Source organism: Ranitomeya imitator, chromosome 1 (genome assembly GCF_032444005.1).
Source record: "Ranitomeya imitator isolate aRanImi1 chromosome 1, aRanImi1.pri, whole genome shotgun sequence".
Classification (NCBI taxonomy): Eukaryota; Metazoa; Chordata; class Amphibia; order Anura; family Dendrobatidae; genus Ranitomeya; species Ranitomeya imitator.
Genome location: NC_091282.1, coordinates 750798803 through 750815683, shown reverse-complemented (window position 1 = coordinate 750815683; position 16881 = coordinate 750798803). Strand labels below are relative to the sequence as shown.

General features: G+C 44.3%; 1 protein-coding gene across 4 annotated transcripts in view; it reads right to left on the bottom strand.

The window, feature by feature from the left end:
• The window catches only part of PPP1R13B (protein phosphatase 1 regulatory subunit 13B), a 97902-nt gene that overhangs the window by 17794 nt on the left and 63227 nt on the right, over window positions 1–16881 (bottom strand). For all 4 annotated transcript variants that reach the window (XM_069734464.1, XM_069734455.1, XM_069734446.1 and 1 more), the window contains 5 exons: window positions 16416–16517; window positions 2968–3142; window positions 1395–1588; window positions 1109–1273; window positions 823–1003 (listed from right to left, as the gene is read on the bottom strand). In XM_069734464.1, coding sequence (XP_069590565.1) covers window positions 823–1003; window positions 1109–1273; window positions 1395–1588; window positions 2968–3142; window positions 16416–16517 — 817 coding nt within the window. The remainder of the gene's footprint in view (window positions 1–822; window positions 1004–1108; window positions 1274–1394; window positions 1589–2967; window positions 3143–16415; window positions 16518–16881) is intronic.

Genomic DNA, 16881 nt, shown 5'->3' with positions numbered 1-16881 from the left:
ATCGGGACTGTTAATTTTCCCCAGTATCGATTAACTAGACCGTGCCTGGTGTGAAATAAAACCCAGATTTCAGCTCTGAAGTCTGCAGAATCATGAATGCAGCTGAGAACTATAATATAAGTGGTTAAGGATATATTTAAGTGGTTAAGGATATATTATGTAGAAGCAGTCTGTGCGTGCCTGGTGTGAAATAAAACCCAGATTTCAGCTCTGAAGTCTGCAGAATCATGAATGCAGCTGAGAACTATAATATAAGTGGTTAAGGATATATTTAAGTGGTTAAGGATATATTATGTAGAAGCAGTCTGTGCTCAATTAGCATAAAATAAATTGCAACCGTTATTTATACAGATATGGCGTCTTATAAAATTGTACGTAATAGTATACTAATATTCTGTAAGAACAGAACAATGCAGGTCAAGGATCAGTACTTCCCCTTTAAATAAAGCTGTACACAGTACAATACACATAAGATGATGGTTCACATGAAGATGATTGGTAATAAACAGGACAGAAATCTTAGAGGCAATGTGTGCACTTGGGCAAATAAAAATCAGGCAAATATATTTCAGCTTGACTTTAAAGGGGTAGTCCGGTGCCACTCATTTCCTCAATGGGAGTCGAGATGTGCCAATGACGTTCCAACTACACATAACTGCAGATTGTGCGTGAGTTCCAGCTGATATTTGTAGAGAGAAAGTCATCTGCACTATGCTCCTCTGGATACAGAAGTGAGCACAGAACAACCCCTGTAATTCCCGATGCCGTCTCTAATGGACAGCCCATTACATTTCTAAACATACTTTGCAAACAATGACTTACCAGATTTGGAGCGCTGCTGTGTTCCAGTAGCAGCAAGTGACAGAGATTGAGGTTTGACCGGGTCAGGAGGCAGCGGGTAGTTGACTGTGCTTGGAATTTGGATGTAAGGACCCACGGCCGCTACTCGCCCCGATGCCGATAACGTGGACTGAGGCGACGGCGTTCCATTGATGCGATTCAGCTATGATTTAAAGATTGAAACGCGTCAGTGACGGACTGGAAGGAAGCGATACAGCATGAAAATGTTAACAACTCCACCAAGACCATTGTTAAAAGGAAATCTTACGGGAATGTTTTCTTTTTGACGTGCCTCAACCTTCTTCTTGTACAGACGCTCGCGCAGCTCGTTGATCCGCTTGTCCATAATGGCCACCTCCATGTTGCGCTTGTTTAGCAGCTCCTTCTGCTGCTGGAGCTTCGTGTTCTGCTCCTGGTTGAGACGATTTCTGATCTGGAGGACACGAGATGACTGGTTACAAGGGAACCATATTGTGATGAGCCATAGCAGAATAAGTTTTCTCCACCTGTGTACGGTGACACTTGCAGAGGTTGGCACGTGTGACGCCACTCACCTGCAGCTCTTGATAAAGCTTCTTCAGCTCCAGTGCGGCAGGACCAGTCATTTGTCCGTAAGCCTGGAAACCATTTAACTTTCCTTTCCGGAGGTCCTCCAGCTGCTGAGACAGCTGCTCCACCTTCAGCACAGCCGCCTGGAGCTCCTGCTGCTTCTCCTGAAACATGTCGCTGATGTGCTCAATCTCTGTAGCTGTAACGTAATGGGAAAAGCGTCAGTGGGGATCAACTGCAACCGACAAAGACAAGGGGCTGGGACATATACAAGGCGGACTTCTGGGCACTTCCCTAATGTGGCCAACTCGTATGTATTATTTCACCACCATATTACTAATGGAGGGACCTGATGAATCTAGAAATGGCTTCCACGAAGGACGTGAGCACACGTGACACTTGCACTACTGCCCATGGATGAAGGGTCCCACTGACCCTGACGGATCAATGGAGGGGTCAGTTGTGGAGCACTGTGACCCCTTCAAACGGCTGATTGGAGGGGGATTGGAGAGCAAAACCCACAAAATATTGATGACCTATCCTAAGGATAAGCCTTTAACTTTCACATCCTTTATAACCCCTTCAAGATATATTTGCATCCAAAGTTGCTGCCAAGACAATCCCTTTAAACCCCTTCAAGACATATATAAACAGCGCATGTCAGGAACGGGTGTATGGAACGGGTGTATGGAGCGGGCTCACGCAGCGAGCCTGCCCCATATCGGCAGGTGAGGGCTGTGAATTACCCGCCAGGTGACGGCTGTGCATTAGTCAGGACCTGAGGCTAACAATTGCGGGTAGAGAGGTGCTCTGCCCGTGATTGTTAACCTTTTAAATGCCGCTGTCAGTCTCCGACAGCGGCATTTAACACACATCAACTTGCCCATGCGTCATTAAGTCTGTTAATCGGCACGCTCGTGACGTGATTGCGGGTAGCTGATGGGCTGACATGACAGCCGGGAGTCTGCTGATGACCCCAGTGCATGTCATTACAGAGCTCCTTTGAACAAGAGACTGTGACCGGGCTTCAGAGGAGACGGTGATTGCTTCTATATGCAGCGATGTTGTGGTATCGCTGTATTTAGCACAAGTGATTGGACGATCGCATCTTCAAGTCCTCTAAGGAGGCTAACAAGAACAGGGAAAAGTAAAAACAAAGTAAAAAAAAAAAAAATATGGAAAAAATAAATAAATCAATCACTCCCTTCTGGCCCCATTGAAAATAAAGATATTAAAAATTAACAATACACATTTCAGGTTATCGCCGAGTTCAGAAAAGTCTGATCTATCAAAATCTAAAAACAATTAACCCGATCAGTAAACACTAAACGGAAAAAAATTCAAGAACACTAAAATTACGTTCTCCAAAAAATGCTTTAACAAATGATCAAAAAGTCACATCTATCTCAAAATAGTACAAATAAAAACATTGTCTTGCCCTGCAAAAAACAGCTCCATCGGCTGAAAAACAAAAATGCTACGGGTCTTGGAAAATGGCGATAACTCCAAAAAATGATAAGAAAAAAAAAAAAACGGAAATGGGCTGCGGTGTGAAAGGGTTAACACAGTAACACCTACACAGGTTCCCGTTCATGACTTTGCTGTAGTCCACTTGTCCTCTCATGGCCCGGATCTTCTTGAGTTTGTTCTCCTGCGTCTCCACTCGTTCTTTGAGCTTCTGAAGTTTTTCGGTTTCGGAGACGGCCTGCAGCTGACGACGCTCCTGTTGCTTCAGATAACGCAAACGTTGTTCCTGCCGATGAAGATAATTTAACATAGTTTAGGTACAAAAGACAACAGGAAAAGAAAAAAAAAAGCAAAACCCGAGACGACCGGAAAAAGACAATGGAAGAGGTAAACATGGATTCCCTCACATCTGCAAGTCTCCCTGCGCCGCCGATTGCTTTCTGAGACCTGCAGTCGCCATCATGGCTCCCTGATGTCTCCTAAACTAGAGATAAGTAGAGGAGAGAGATCATAATGTTCACTGTGATGAGTTGCAAGACGGGAGAGAGCGCCACCCGTGCCAGCGGACACCGCGGCACCTCCACGAGGCCATGGAGTAATCTGTGTTGGTGGGATTGGCACGGATTATTCTGCACAGCGAGTCAGCCAGAAAACACAAAGACGGGCGGACAGCAGAGAGGACATTAAGGTTGCAATAAATAAAAGAACCAGTCACGTCAGTACCAGCAGACAAACCCTTGGCTCTCTGGCTCCACAGACTGTGCTGTATGGACGCATGGGTGCAAAGAAGAGCACGGTACAGCCGGCGATTGTCAAACCTACGCTAAATGCAAACAGCCCCCGAATACAGGAACTCACCATCCACTCACAATGCATCAAGGTTTGTATTTTATAGAAAAAGCTTATAACAGCTAGGGGGCGCCGCAAACTTTTAGGTCTACAGATATACATGCACAGATAGTATGGCCTTACCTGGAAATAAAGTTGACATAAATCATTCACTCTGCCTATATGTAATATTACTATGGCTTGTACTGTCGCCCAGCCTCTCCCTGTAAATTATGTAAGCACAGATAGTACTACCTTCCCGTTTCTCCCTATAAATGATGTCGGTACATACAATACTGCCTTCCTGCTTCTCCCTTTAAATGATGTAGGTACATATACTACTACCTTCCCGTTTCTCCCTATAAATGATGTAGGTACATATAGTACTGTCTAACTGTTTCTCGCTATAAATGATGTAGGTACAAATCGTACTGCCTTCCCGTTTCTCCCTGTAAATGATGTAGGTACATATAGTACTGCCTTCCCGTTTCTCCCTATAAATGATGTAGGTACATACACTACTGCCTTCCTGTTTCTCCCTGTAAATGATGTAGGTACATATAGTACTGCCTTCCCGTTTCTCCCTATAAATGATGTAGGTACATACACTACTGCCTTCCTGTTTCTCCCTGTAAATGATGTAGGTACATATAGTACTGTCTTCCTGTTTCTCGTTATAAATGATGTAGGTACAAATCGTACTGCCTTCCCGTTTCTCCCTGTAAATGATGTAGGCACAGATAATACTGCTGTATCGTCACCCCCTGTAAATTATGTAGGTACAGATAGTACTGCCTTCCTGTCTCTCCCTGTAAATGATGTATGTAGAGATTGTAACATCTACCTGTAATTATTATTGGTCTGGATAGTATTGTATTCCTGCCCAACCAATAAATGAGGTGAGGTACAGACAGTAACGTCTCGCTCTCCCTGTAAACGATATTGGTATTGATAGTTCTCTCTCTTCCGCCCACCACTGCCACCTCCAACTCCCCTCATCTCTTCTGAGGAGTTTGCCACCTACTTCAAAAACAAGATCAATCAAAACAAGGCAAACCTTTACTGTTCCACCACCCCAACCACTCCATATACCAGACCTCTGCCCTTCCCTAATAACTTCCCTCTCCAATATCACTGAAAGAGAACTTACTCACCTCCTTTCCAAATCACACCTCACCACCTGTGCACTTGACCCCATCCCTTCCAACCTGCTCCCCAACCTCACTAACATGCTCATTCCAGCCCTAACCCATCTCTTCAACCTATCGCTATCTTATGGTATCTTCCCCTCAGCCTTCAAATATGCCACCATCACACCCATCCCCCAAAAAGCTAACCTTGACCCAACTGCTATGTCCAGCTATCGCCCCATATCACTGCTCCTTGAGCAGCAACTTTGAACTTTCCTCCCACCTCTTATCTAAAGGTATCTTCACACTGAACAACTTAACAACGATATCGCTAGCGATCCGTTACGTTGCAGCATCCTGGATAGCGATATCATTGTGTTTGACACGCAGCAGCGATCTGGATCCTGCTGTGACATCGTTGGTCGGAGCAGAAAGGCCAGAACTTTATTTCGTCGCTGGATCTCCCGCAGACATCGCTGAATCAGCGTGTGTGACGCCGATTCAGCGAGGTCTTCACTGGTAACCAGGGTAAACATCGGGTTACTAAGCGCAGGGCCGATGTTTACCCTGGTTACCAGTGTAAATGTAAAAAAAAAAACAAACACTACATACTTACATTCCGGTGTCTGTCGCGTCCCCCGGCGTTCTGCTTCTCTGCACTGTCAGCGCCGGCTGGCCGTAAAGAAGAGCACAGCGGTGACGTCACCGCTCTGCTTTACGGCTGGCGCTTACACAGTGCAGGGAAGGTGACGGCGAGGGACGCGACAGACACCGGAATGTAAGTATGTAGTGTTTTGTTTTTTTTACATTTACAATGGTAACCAGGGTAAACATCGGGTTACTAAGTGCGGCCCTGCGCTTAGTAACCCGATGTTTACCCTGGTTACCAGGGGACTTCAGCATCGTTGGTCGCTGGAGAGCTGTCTGTGTGACAGCTCTCCAGCGACCACACGACGACGAAACAGCGACGCTGCAGCGATCGGCATTGTTGCCTATATCGCTGCAGCGTCGCTTAATGTGACGGTACCTTAACTCTCTTCTTGACAACCTCCAATCTGGCTTCCGCCTAAAAACAGATTCTAATTTACTGCCTGTCATACATCGCCTTCAAATACATATTTTCATTACAATCATTAACAGAAAAGGCAAGGAGACAGTCCTACTTGTACCAATATCGAACAGAAAAAGACGAAAAACCCGATGTTTACCCTCATTACCCGGGGACACACGCCGATCCAGAGATGACAGCGGGTGACCTGACGACAAAATAAAGTTCTGGCCTTCTAGCTCCGACCAGCGATGTCACAGCAGGATCCAGATTGCTGCTGCGTGTCAAACACAACGAGATCGCTATCCAGGACGCTGCAACGTCACGGATCACTATCGTTAAAAAGTTGCTCAGTGTGACGGTACCTTAAAGGGAGGGTGCCGTGATTTTAGTTTTTGTATTAATAATTATTGATTATATAATCAATTATTTTTAATACAAAAGTAAATGTAGTACTTTAATACTTTTTTATTTATTCATTTTTACTTTTGCCACTGGAGGCCGCCATTTTCATTAGTGTGGGTGTAAGTGTCTGGACACGACACTTGCACTCCTCACTTACGGCAGCCATGGGCATAGGAGCCAACAGTCGGGCTCCGACCGCTCCTCCAGCCTCTCAGCTGTGACTTGGGCACGCCCACTGGGCTGCTACCTCACAGCTGTGAGAGGAGATCGCGGCCATTTTGTTTTTTATTTTCCTCTGTCATCGCACACACAGCTCAGTGTGTGCGATCATAGCAGGAGCTGCCAGGGAGAAGCTGCTGCTGGGAGTGAGGGTCGGGGTGAGTATCTGCAGCCAGGAGCTGTGATTGCAGCCTGTACTTAGTATTACAGCACAGGCTGCAATCACTGATCCCAGCCGCCCTGTTCAGAGCAGAGAGATCGTCACACTGCTCTGCCCTGAACATGACTCAGCGCTTCCTGGGAGAGGACTGAAGGTAAGTACAGAGTTTTTATTTTCTTATGCATCTACCACTGCTACCAGCCCCTATATACCACTGCTACCAGCCCCTATATACCACTGCTACCAGCCCCTATATACCACTGCTACTAACCCCTATATACCACTGCTACCTGCTCCTATATACCACTGCTACTAGCCCCTATATACCACTGCTACTAGCCCCTATATACCACTGCTACCTGCCCCTATATACCACTGCTACTAGCCCCTATATACCACTGCTACCAGCCACTATATACCACTGCTACTAGCCCCTATATACCACTGCTACTAGCCCCTATATACCACTGCTACTAGCCCCTATATACCACTGCTACCAGCCCTTATATACCACTGCTACCTGCCCCTATATACCACTGCTACCAGCCCCTATATACCACTGCTACCTGCCCCTATATACCACTGCTACCTGCCCCTATATACCACTGCTACCTGCCCCTATATACCACTGCTACTAGCCCCTATATACCACTGCTACCTGCTCCTATATACCACTGCTACTAGCCCCTATATACCACTGCTACCTGCTCCTATATACCACTGCTACTAGCCCCTATATACCACTGCTACCTGCTCCTATATACCACTGCTACTAGCCCCTATATACCACTGCTACCTGCTCCTATATACCACTGCTACCTGCCCCTATATACCACTGCTACCTGCCCCTATATACCACTGCTACCTGCCCCTATATACCACTGCTACCTGCCCCTATATACCACTGCTACTAGCCCCTATATACCACTGCTACTAGCCCCTATATACCACTGCTACTAGCCCCTATATACCACTGCTACTAGCCCCTATATACCACTGCTACCTGCTCCTATATACCACTGCTACTAGCCCCTATATACCACTGCTACTAGCCCCTATATACCACTGCTACCAGCCACTATATACCACTGCTACCAGCCACTATATACCACTGCTACTAGCCCCTATATACCACTGCTACCTGCTCCTATATACCACTGCTACCTGCCCCTATATACCACTGCTACTAGCCCCTATATACCACTGCTACCTGCTCCTATATACCACTGCTACTAGCCCCTATATACCACTGCTACCAGCCACTATATACCACTGCTACTAGCCCCTATATACCACTGCTACTAGCCCCTATATACCACTGCTACTAGCCCCTATATACCACTGCTACTAGCCCCTATATACCACTGCTACTAGCCCCTATATACCACTGCTACCTGCTCCTATATACCACTGCTACCTGCCCCTATATACCACTGCTACTAGCCCCTATATACCACTGCTACCTGCCACTATATACCACTGCTACTAGCCCCTATATACCACTGCTACCTGCTCCTATATACCACTGCTACCTGCCCCTATATACCACTGCTACTAGCCCCTATATACCACTGCTACCTGCCCCTATATACCACTGCTACCTGCCTCTGTATACCACCGACCACTGCTGCCTGCCTCTATATACCATCTACCACTGCTGCCTGCCTCTATATACCATCTACGACTGCTGCCTGCCTCTATATACCATCTACGACTGCTGCCTGCCTCTATATACCACCTACCACTGCTGCCTGCCTCTATATACCATCTACCACTGCTGCCTGCCTCTATATACCATCTACCACTGCTGCCTGCCTCTATATACCATCTACCACTGCTACCTCTGTCCTGTGTAGCTAATCTAGTCTTGTGTAGCTAATCCTGTCCTGTGTACAGTATCACACAAGATAGGATTAGATACACGGCGCAGCACAGTATCACACAGGACAGGATTAGATACACGGCTCAGCAGTCAGTATCTAATCCTCTCCTATGCACTCCTCTCCCCCCTGCGTGTCTTTCCCCATTGTGGTTTATTATTTTTGTTGTGGGAGATGAGGGAGTCGAGGATTATGCGTTCGGTATGGTATAAAAAAGATTAATAAAGGACTTTATTCTGGCCGAGTCTTTATTTACAATACATGTGAGATCTATGTGGCGGCATTATGGGTGAACTATATGGCGGTATTATGTGAGAAGCATATGGTGGTATGTGAGAACACTGGCGGTATTATGTGTGATCTATATGGTGGTATGTGAGAACACTGGCGGTATTATGTGTGATCTATATGGCGGTATGTGAGAACACTGGCGGTATTATGTGTGATCTATATGGCGGTATGTGAGAACACTGGCGGTATTATGTGTGATCTATATGGCGGTATGTGAGAACACTGGCGGTATTATGTGTGATCTATATGGTGGTATGTGAGAACACTGGCGGTATTATGTGTGATCTATATGGCGGTATGTGAGAACACTGGCGGTATTATGTGTGATCTATATGGTGGTATGTGAGAACACTGGCGGTATTATGTGTGATCTATATGGCGGTATGTGAGAACACTGGCGGTATTATGTGTGATCTATATGGCGGTATGTGAGAACACTGGCGGTATTATGTGTGATCTATATGGCGGTATGTGAGAACACTGGCGGTATTATGTGTGATCTATATGGTGGTATGTGGGAACACTGGCGGTATTATGTGTGATCTATATGGCGGTATGTGAGAACACTGGCGGTATTATGTGTGATCTATATGGCGGTATGTGAGAACACTGGCGGTATTATGTGTGATCTATATGGTGGTATTATGTGAGAACTGTATGACAGTATTGTGTGATCTATTTGATAGTATTGTGTGTGATCTATATGGCGGTATTATGCGAGAACACTATGGCAGTATTATCTTCAGAAAGCGGACCCATTCTATGGTGGTTCTGGCTGAGCACCTGCACGCGGGTCTGGGGTAATAGAGGGTAAAGCATGACCTCCAGTTAGGTGCAGTCAGGGCTGGTGAGGCAGCTGAAGAGAGGGGTCTCATTTTTATCGTTACTATATGGCTACATTTCCTTCCCAGCGTCACCCCGTACTTCGCTTGTCATCTCGCTTTCACACATCGCCAGGACAGGATGGAGAAGACAGGATCTGAGGAGGGGAATGGGGGTCTGCATGCAAAGTCTGGATCAGACCAGGCCATCAATCCGCAGAAATGTTTCCTGGATTTCTGTGGAGCAGACGGTCCATCCATGTGTATAAAAGACAGCGCTCTATGTACAATCCCTGGCTGCTCCGCGCACCAAACAGGGGGCCCCTATAGACCAGCACACTGCTCTCCTGAAATACTCTGTGCTGCTGTCACCCTGCTCCCTCCACCACATATCTCCCAGAATCCTTGCTGCCTGCCATCCTTGGTGACTGTCTACTTGTCAGTATAAGGCTGCCTTCACACTATCATTATTTGGTCAGTATTTTACCTCAGTATTTGTAGCCAAAACCAGGAGTGGGTGATAAATACAGAAGTGGTGCATATGTTTCTATTATACTTTTCCTCTATTTGTTCCACTCCTGGTTTTGGCTTACAAATACGGAGGTAAAATACTGACCAAATACTGAAGGTGTGATGGCAGCCATACTCTGCAGTCACCAACAAAATGGCTGCTCACTGGGTTCCTGAATATCATCCTCTCTAATCCCTTAGCAAACACCCAGAAGGGGAGGAGACATCACACAGGTCAGCAGACTCCGCCCATAATTACTGCAGTGCAGTAATGTGAGCTAGTTGTACACTAGGTTTTTCTGAAATTTCAGCAGCTGCTCCCCCTAGTGTTGAAAAGTGGAAATTCCAAAACTTTTCAAATTATTCTTCATATTTTACTAAATTATAAACAAATGATAATATTTTTTAAGAAAATGTAATCATTAATTCTTTACATTTTTACAATTTCTGAAAAAAAAATTTTTTTGATGGCACCTTCCCTTTAAGCAAAAACTGAGTTGCCTGGTGCCTGTCAGTGGGTGTATACTGCCGGGGAGGAGCTACTTATTTATTTGCATAGTGTCAGCCCCCTAGCGACAGCAGCATACACCCATGGTTACCTGTGTCCCCCAATGAAGCGAGAAAGAAATAATGCATTTATTGGTAAAGTAGCCGTGGACCAGTCACAAACCAGGAATTAGAATATTAATCTGAAAGGTTGGTCTAGAGATCTGATCTAATCTGGCTAATCGGACATGTCCGCTCTTCACCAGTCATTACACTGGCTGCCCATTCATTACAGGATGCAATTCAAAGTACTTGTTCTCACCCACAAAGCTCTCCACAGTGCGGCACCCCCATACATCTCCTCCCTCATTTCTGTCTATCGCCCTAACAGACCACTGCGCTCTGCAAATGACTTTCGACTAACCGCTGCACTAATCCGTACCTCCCACTCCCGTCTCCAAGACTTCCTTCGTGCTGCGCCAATCCTCTGGAATGCTCTACCCCAAGAAATTAGGACCATTCACAACTTGCACAGTTTTAAGCACTCCCTCAAAACACATTTGTTCAGAGCGGCCTATCACGTTCCCTAATCAAAGTCATTTTATGTGTGTGGGGTGGGATGTGTGTGTGTGTGTGTGTGTGTTAGTAGGGTATTCCTATTTTGCTTAAATTATTGTATTGTTAACATTGTTACTTATGACTTTTGTGTTTGAAACTGTTAAACTGTAAAAGCACTGGGGAATATGTTGATGCTATATAAAGATTATTATTTATTATTATTACCTCCAGGCTAAGCCTATAAATTGGGCTCTCCACAAAGAAAGTTGTTCACAAATTGAGGGCATCCAAGCTATTGTGATCCATTTCATATCTCCCCCCAGGGAACAGAACACCAGACTGCAAAGTTTAGATATTTCTGTAAGTTTTCTAGCTTTCATTTTATAACTGTTTTGCATATTTGTATGTCACTTTGTATATCCATATTTTTATATCCTTTTATTGTAAGCACTGTACCTTTTCTATTAAAGCTTAAAACTTTAATAAGTTTGAACCTTGTATACTCTAAAAGAATCCATAGCCATAGAGTGTGTGATCTTGGTGATTGGCAGACAGTAGTAGTAGTAATATTTCTGGGACTCATCGTCCATATGTTCGGTGAGTGGTGGCAGCTTGTTTGAAGTGGAGTGCATGGTCTGTGTCGGGGTATGATTTATGCTCCCACTGCAGCATAGGACAGAGGTTGAATGCTGGATTGAGTGAGAGGAGATATTAATATATTAATATATGCGCCTTGAAGGCGCATCCCTCAGTCACGTGCTGAGAAGCGGGTACGTAACAATGATACTGGTACAGGTAGGACTGGCTCCTTGTCTTTTTTCGGTTAATGATATGGGTACAAGTAGGATTGTCTCCTTGTCTTTTTTCTGTTAATTATATGGGTACAGGAAGGACTGTCTTCTAGTCTAGAGGCAAGGTTCTGAATTAATCCCCATGTTCAGAAGATTCCCAATCCATGGACAATCATAAGACCCAGAATGGTCGAACAGCATCAGTATCTCATGGGGATCCCCTATGCTGGATTTCCTTGGTTGTGCAAGCCTAATTAACAAAAAATGTCTAGAAATACTGTCTGTGACCTGAAACTATCACTTCTTTCTGTAGATTACAACCAGTAACCTACTTTCCAGCAGACTCTTAGTACTAAAATGCTGCCAGCATTCAATTCCTAAGTAAATTATCATCTTGTATATATAAATTACAGGACTTGTCATACAGACATCAGCAAATTACTCTTTTGTTTTGTCTGAAAAAAATGACTAGACAAATACATAGACTGTGGAGTGATGGAAATTGCAGTTGCACAATCCTTAATTAAAAGTGTCCCCAAAGTTAAACTAATGCAGAGCAAATGCGCCCGCAGAGCTCTACCGGCCGGTACCAGGCAAAAATAGGGAATTTTTTCCTATTGGTTCCTTTTGATCACTGTGATACATGCCATCACAGTGATCAAAAGAAAAAAAAAAAAAGTAAATCATACCCTCTGTCACCCCCTTAGTTAGATAAAATGATTAAAAAAAAAAAAAAGTATTTTTTTTTTATTTTTTGCAGTTAGGGTTGGGGCTAGGGTTGGAGTTTTTTCAAAAGTTATAAAATAAATAAATAAATAAATAAAAAGGACGATGGCTAGTGTTGAGCCTTAGTGCTTGCTACTTGAGTTTGCATCGGGTGCTAGCCTATGCACAGAGTATCGCGGATCCAACATAGTTTTATTTGGGTGTCTAACAGCCGCAAAACCACAGTTCAAATTCACAGCAGTGAAATTTTCCAGGTGCACTCGCCTCTGCACAGTGTTATTTTTTTCTCACTGTGCGAGTGGTGATCTCACTGACATCATTGCAGTCCAGCCCGACTGGGAACACAGCCTCAGTGACCGGCAAGAACGTCACCGCCGGTCACTGATGCTGCACTAGCAGCAGCTCATTCTCCCAGTGGTTCTCAGCCTGGACGGTCGCATCTTGGCACCGTCAAAATTGAAAACTGTTTATCCCCGAGACATGGATTACGGCGTGGCACAGAACGACAGACAGGTGAGGGATGTTGTTTTTTATTTTTGTTTTATTACAGAAGAAAGTGGAATTAGGCGTTAGGTGAGTATAACTGTGTTTGTTATTTTTAAATGAAAAAAAGTAAAACTGTGCTTTGTTTTATTTCAAATAAAAGACTTTATCCTTGCTGTGTCTTTATTTACCACTTAATTATAGGATTAGTAATGGATAAGTGTCTTATAGATGCTTCTCCATTACTAATCCGTTGGCTTGAGGTCACCGGACAATACAAAGGTGACACAACCCCACAAATATGAACCCAACTTGCCACCTCTACAGGGCAAGTGGGAAGAGCCGGGCAAAACGCCAGAATTGGCGCATTTAATAGATGTGCCTTTTCTGGGCAGCTGCGAGCTGCTATTTTTTAGGCTGGGAGGCCAATATCCATGGCTCCTTACCAGCCTGAGAATACTGGCCCCAGCTGTCTGCTTTAGCAAGGCTGGTTGTCAAAGGGACCCCATGCAGTTTTTTTTTAAAATTATTTATTTATTTAAACAATTAAAAAATCAGAGTGGCGACCCCTCTATTCTTGTTAACCAGCCCCGCTGAAGCTGACAGCTGAGGGTTGCAGGCCCCATCAGTGAGTTTTGCCTGGCTGGTTATCAAAAATACAGGGGAATCCACACAGGGTTTTTTTTATATATATTACCGTATTTTCTGGTGTATAAGACGACTGGGCGTATAAGACGACCCCCAACTTTTCCATATAAAATATGGAATTTGGGATATACCCGCCGTATAAGACGGGGGTCATCTTATACGCCCAGTCATCTTATACGGCGTGTGCGATGCGTATGGTTCCCAGGGTCTGAAGGAGAGGAGACTCTCCTTCAGGCCCTGGGATCCATATTCATGTAAAAAATAAAGAATAAAAAATATGGATATACTCACCCTCTGACGGCCCGTGGCTCTCAGCGTTGCAAGCGGCAGCCTCCGTTCCTAAGAATGCATTGAGCGTAGGACCTGCGATGATGTCGCGGTTGCGTGACCGCAACGTCATCGCAGGTCCTACGCTCAATGCATTCTTAGGAACGGAGGCTGCCGCTTGCAACGCTGAGAGCCACGGGCCGTCAGAGGGTGAGTATATCCATATTTTTTATTTTTATTTATTTTTTACATGAATATGGATCCCAGGGCCTGAAGGAGAGTCTCCTCTACTTCAGACCCTGGGAACCATCCAGGATCGCTCCCTGCACACGCCGTACCCGGCGTATAAGACGACCCCCAACTTTTGAGACGATTTTCAGGGGTTAAAAAGTCATCTTATACGCCGGAAAATACAGTAGTTATTTATAGCGCAGGTACCATCTGTTAAATACTCCCATCAACCGCTCCTGCTCTCGCTGTTATTAGTGGGAGCAGTAGTCCTATCAGCTGACACCAGTGACCGGAGGTAAACTTTATACCTCCAATCACAGCTGCTGGTTCACGCTCTCTTTTGACAGTGTGGGAACCACGGCTGTCTGACCAGCAGTGATTTCATCGCCGATCAGAAGTGGTGTTTGCTGCTGTGTCATGCACATGGCAGCGTGGAAAATACTGGATCTTCGGGCCCCCATTCAAATCAATGTGGTCCGGGTTCAGGTACTGTTCTGGTATCCAAACCCAAACTTTTTATTTAACTGTTTGGCCAAACCCGCAGGACCCGAACATTTAGGTGTTCGCCTATCTCTACTCAACACTAATGACGAAATATTCAACATGACAAACCTAAATGTTGTCAAATTCTGTGTCATACCTGTAGGTTCAAAACACTCACTATACCCCTGGATAAAATCCTTGAGGGGTGTGGTTGCAAATATGGGGTCACTTGTGGGGGTTGCCACTGTTTAGGCACATCAGGGGCTCTCCAAACGCAACAAAGCATCCGCTCTCGATTCCAGCCAATTTTGCGTTCAAAAAGTCGAACGCTACTCCTTCCCTTCGGAGCCCAAACAGTAGTTTTCCTCCACATATGGGGTATTTGTGTAGTCAAGAGAAATTGCACAACAAATTTTGGGATCCGTTTTCCCTTGTTACCCTTGTCGAAATAACAAAGGTTGGGTCCACAGTATATTTTTTTGTGAAAAAAGTTAAACGTTCATTTTTTTCTTCCACATTGCTTCAGTTCTCATGAAACACCTGGAGGGTTAATAAACTTCTTGAATGTGGTTTTGAGCACCTTGAGGGGTGCAGTTTTTAGAATGGTGTCACTTTTGTGTATTTTCTGTCTTACATGCCCCGGAAAGTCACTTCAAATATGGTGTGGTCCCTACAAAAAAATAGTTTTGTACATTTTGTTGGAAAAATGAGAAATTGCTGATCAACTTTTAACCCTTATAACTTCTTTAAAAAAAAATATGCTGCTAACATTGTGCTGATGTAAAGTAGACGTGTCGGAAATATGATTTATGAACTATTTCGTGCCATAACTCTCTGATTTATAGGCACAAAAATTAAAAGTTTGAAAATTTCAAAATTTTCTAAATTTTTGCCAAATTTCCATTTTTTTCATAAATAAACATAACTCATATCGAAGAAATTTTACCGCTAACATGAAGTTTAATATGTCAAGAAAAAAACAATTTGAGAGTCAGTGAGATCCATTGAAGTGTTCCAGAGTTATTACTACATAAAGTGACAGTGGTCAGAATTGTACATTTTGGCTTGATCTAATTGTCTAATTCAGCACATTCACGCACATGTTGGATCCTCCTGAGAAAGAGGCAGTATTTGTTTCCTCTCCTTCTGTATAATTCACTGGACAATAAGTTGTCTGCACTAGACAACCCCCTTAACAGACACCTGCCACTTGTATAAAAAAAAATTACAATAAATTGCATATTTATTGCTTGGTGTAAATGCCGCTGTTCTGAATCCGGCGAGGTTTTTCTTTTGTTCCTGCGCCCCTCCATTCTGTAGATATGGCCTCCGCTTCCTTGTATATAAATACACTCTTGTAAGCCAAGTGGGTGTGGTCATCAAGAAAACACCCACAGAGACTGGTTGAAGACCAGGCCCCTGACTAGATTTACAGACGAGGAGGCCATATTTCAGGAATGGAAAGGCACAGAAACAAAAGAAAAACAGCGCCGGATTCAGGAGAACAGCGACATTTACACAAAGTAAAGTAATTATGGTGCATATTTCTGTCATTACTTAACTTATCATCTCACTCTAGGCCTACTGTACTCACCTTTGCCACCAACATCTGTTGTTGGTTCTCGATCTGCTGCTGTTGGCGTGAGGCCATATCCTGCAGCTCTGAAAGAGTCAGCTCCACTCTTGGGTTGCCCACCTAAGTAAAAAAATAAATTATAGTTAAAGTTGCTATTATACAAAAACATACATTAAAACATACAAAATCATGGTTGACCTCAAAATCCAAGTGGTAGACACAAAAAAAACAAGATTGCAAGCACATGATATGATATATCAGTGGAGACTATATGGATGAATTGCATGTCCTACACCCTCCCCACCTCCAGACACCATGCGCAGAATCTGTACTAGGCCCCTTTAATTCCGCGCAATCTAATTTTGACAGTTTTCAAAGTAAGACAACGTAATAATAATTCAAGTTAAGTAAAAAGAAAAGGATTTCCGTATTAAGATAAAGTCAGGTAGCCAGGAAATCGCAGACATCCCGAAAAATCTGGTTC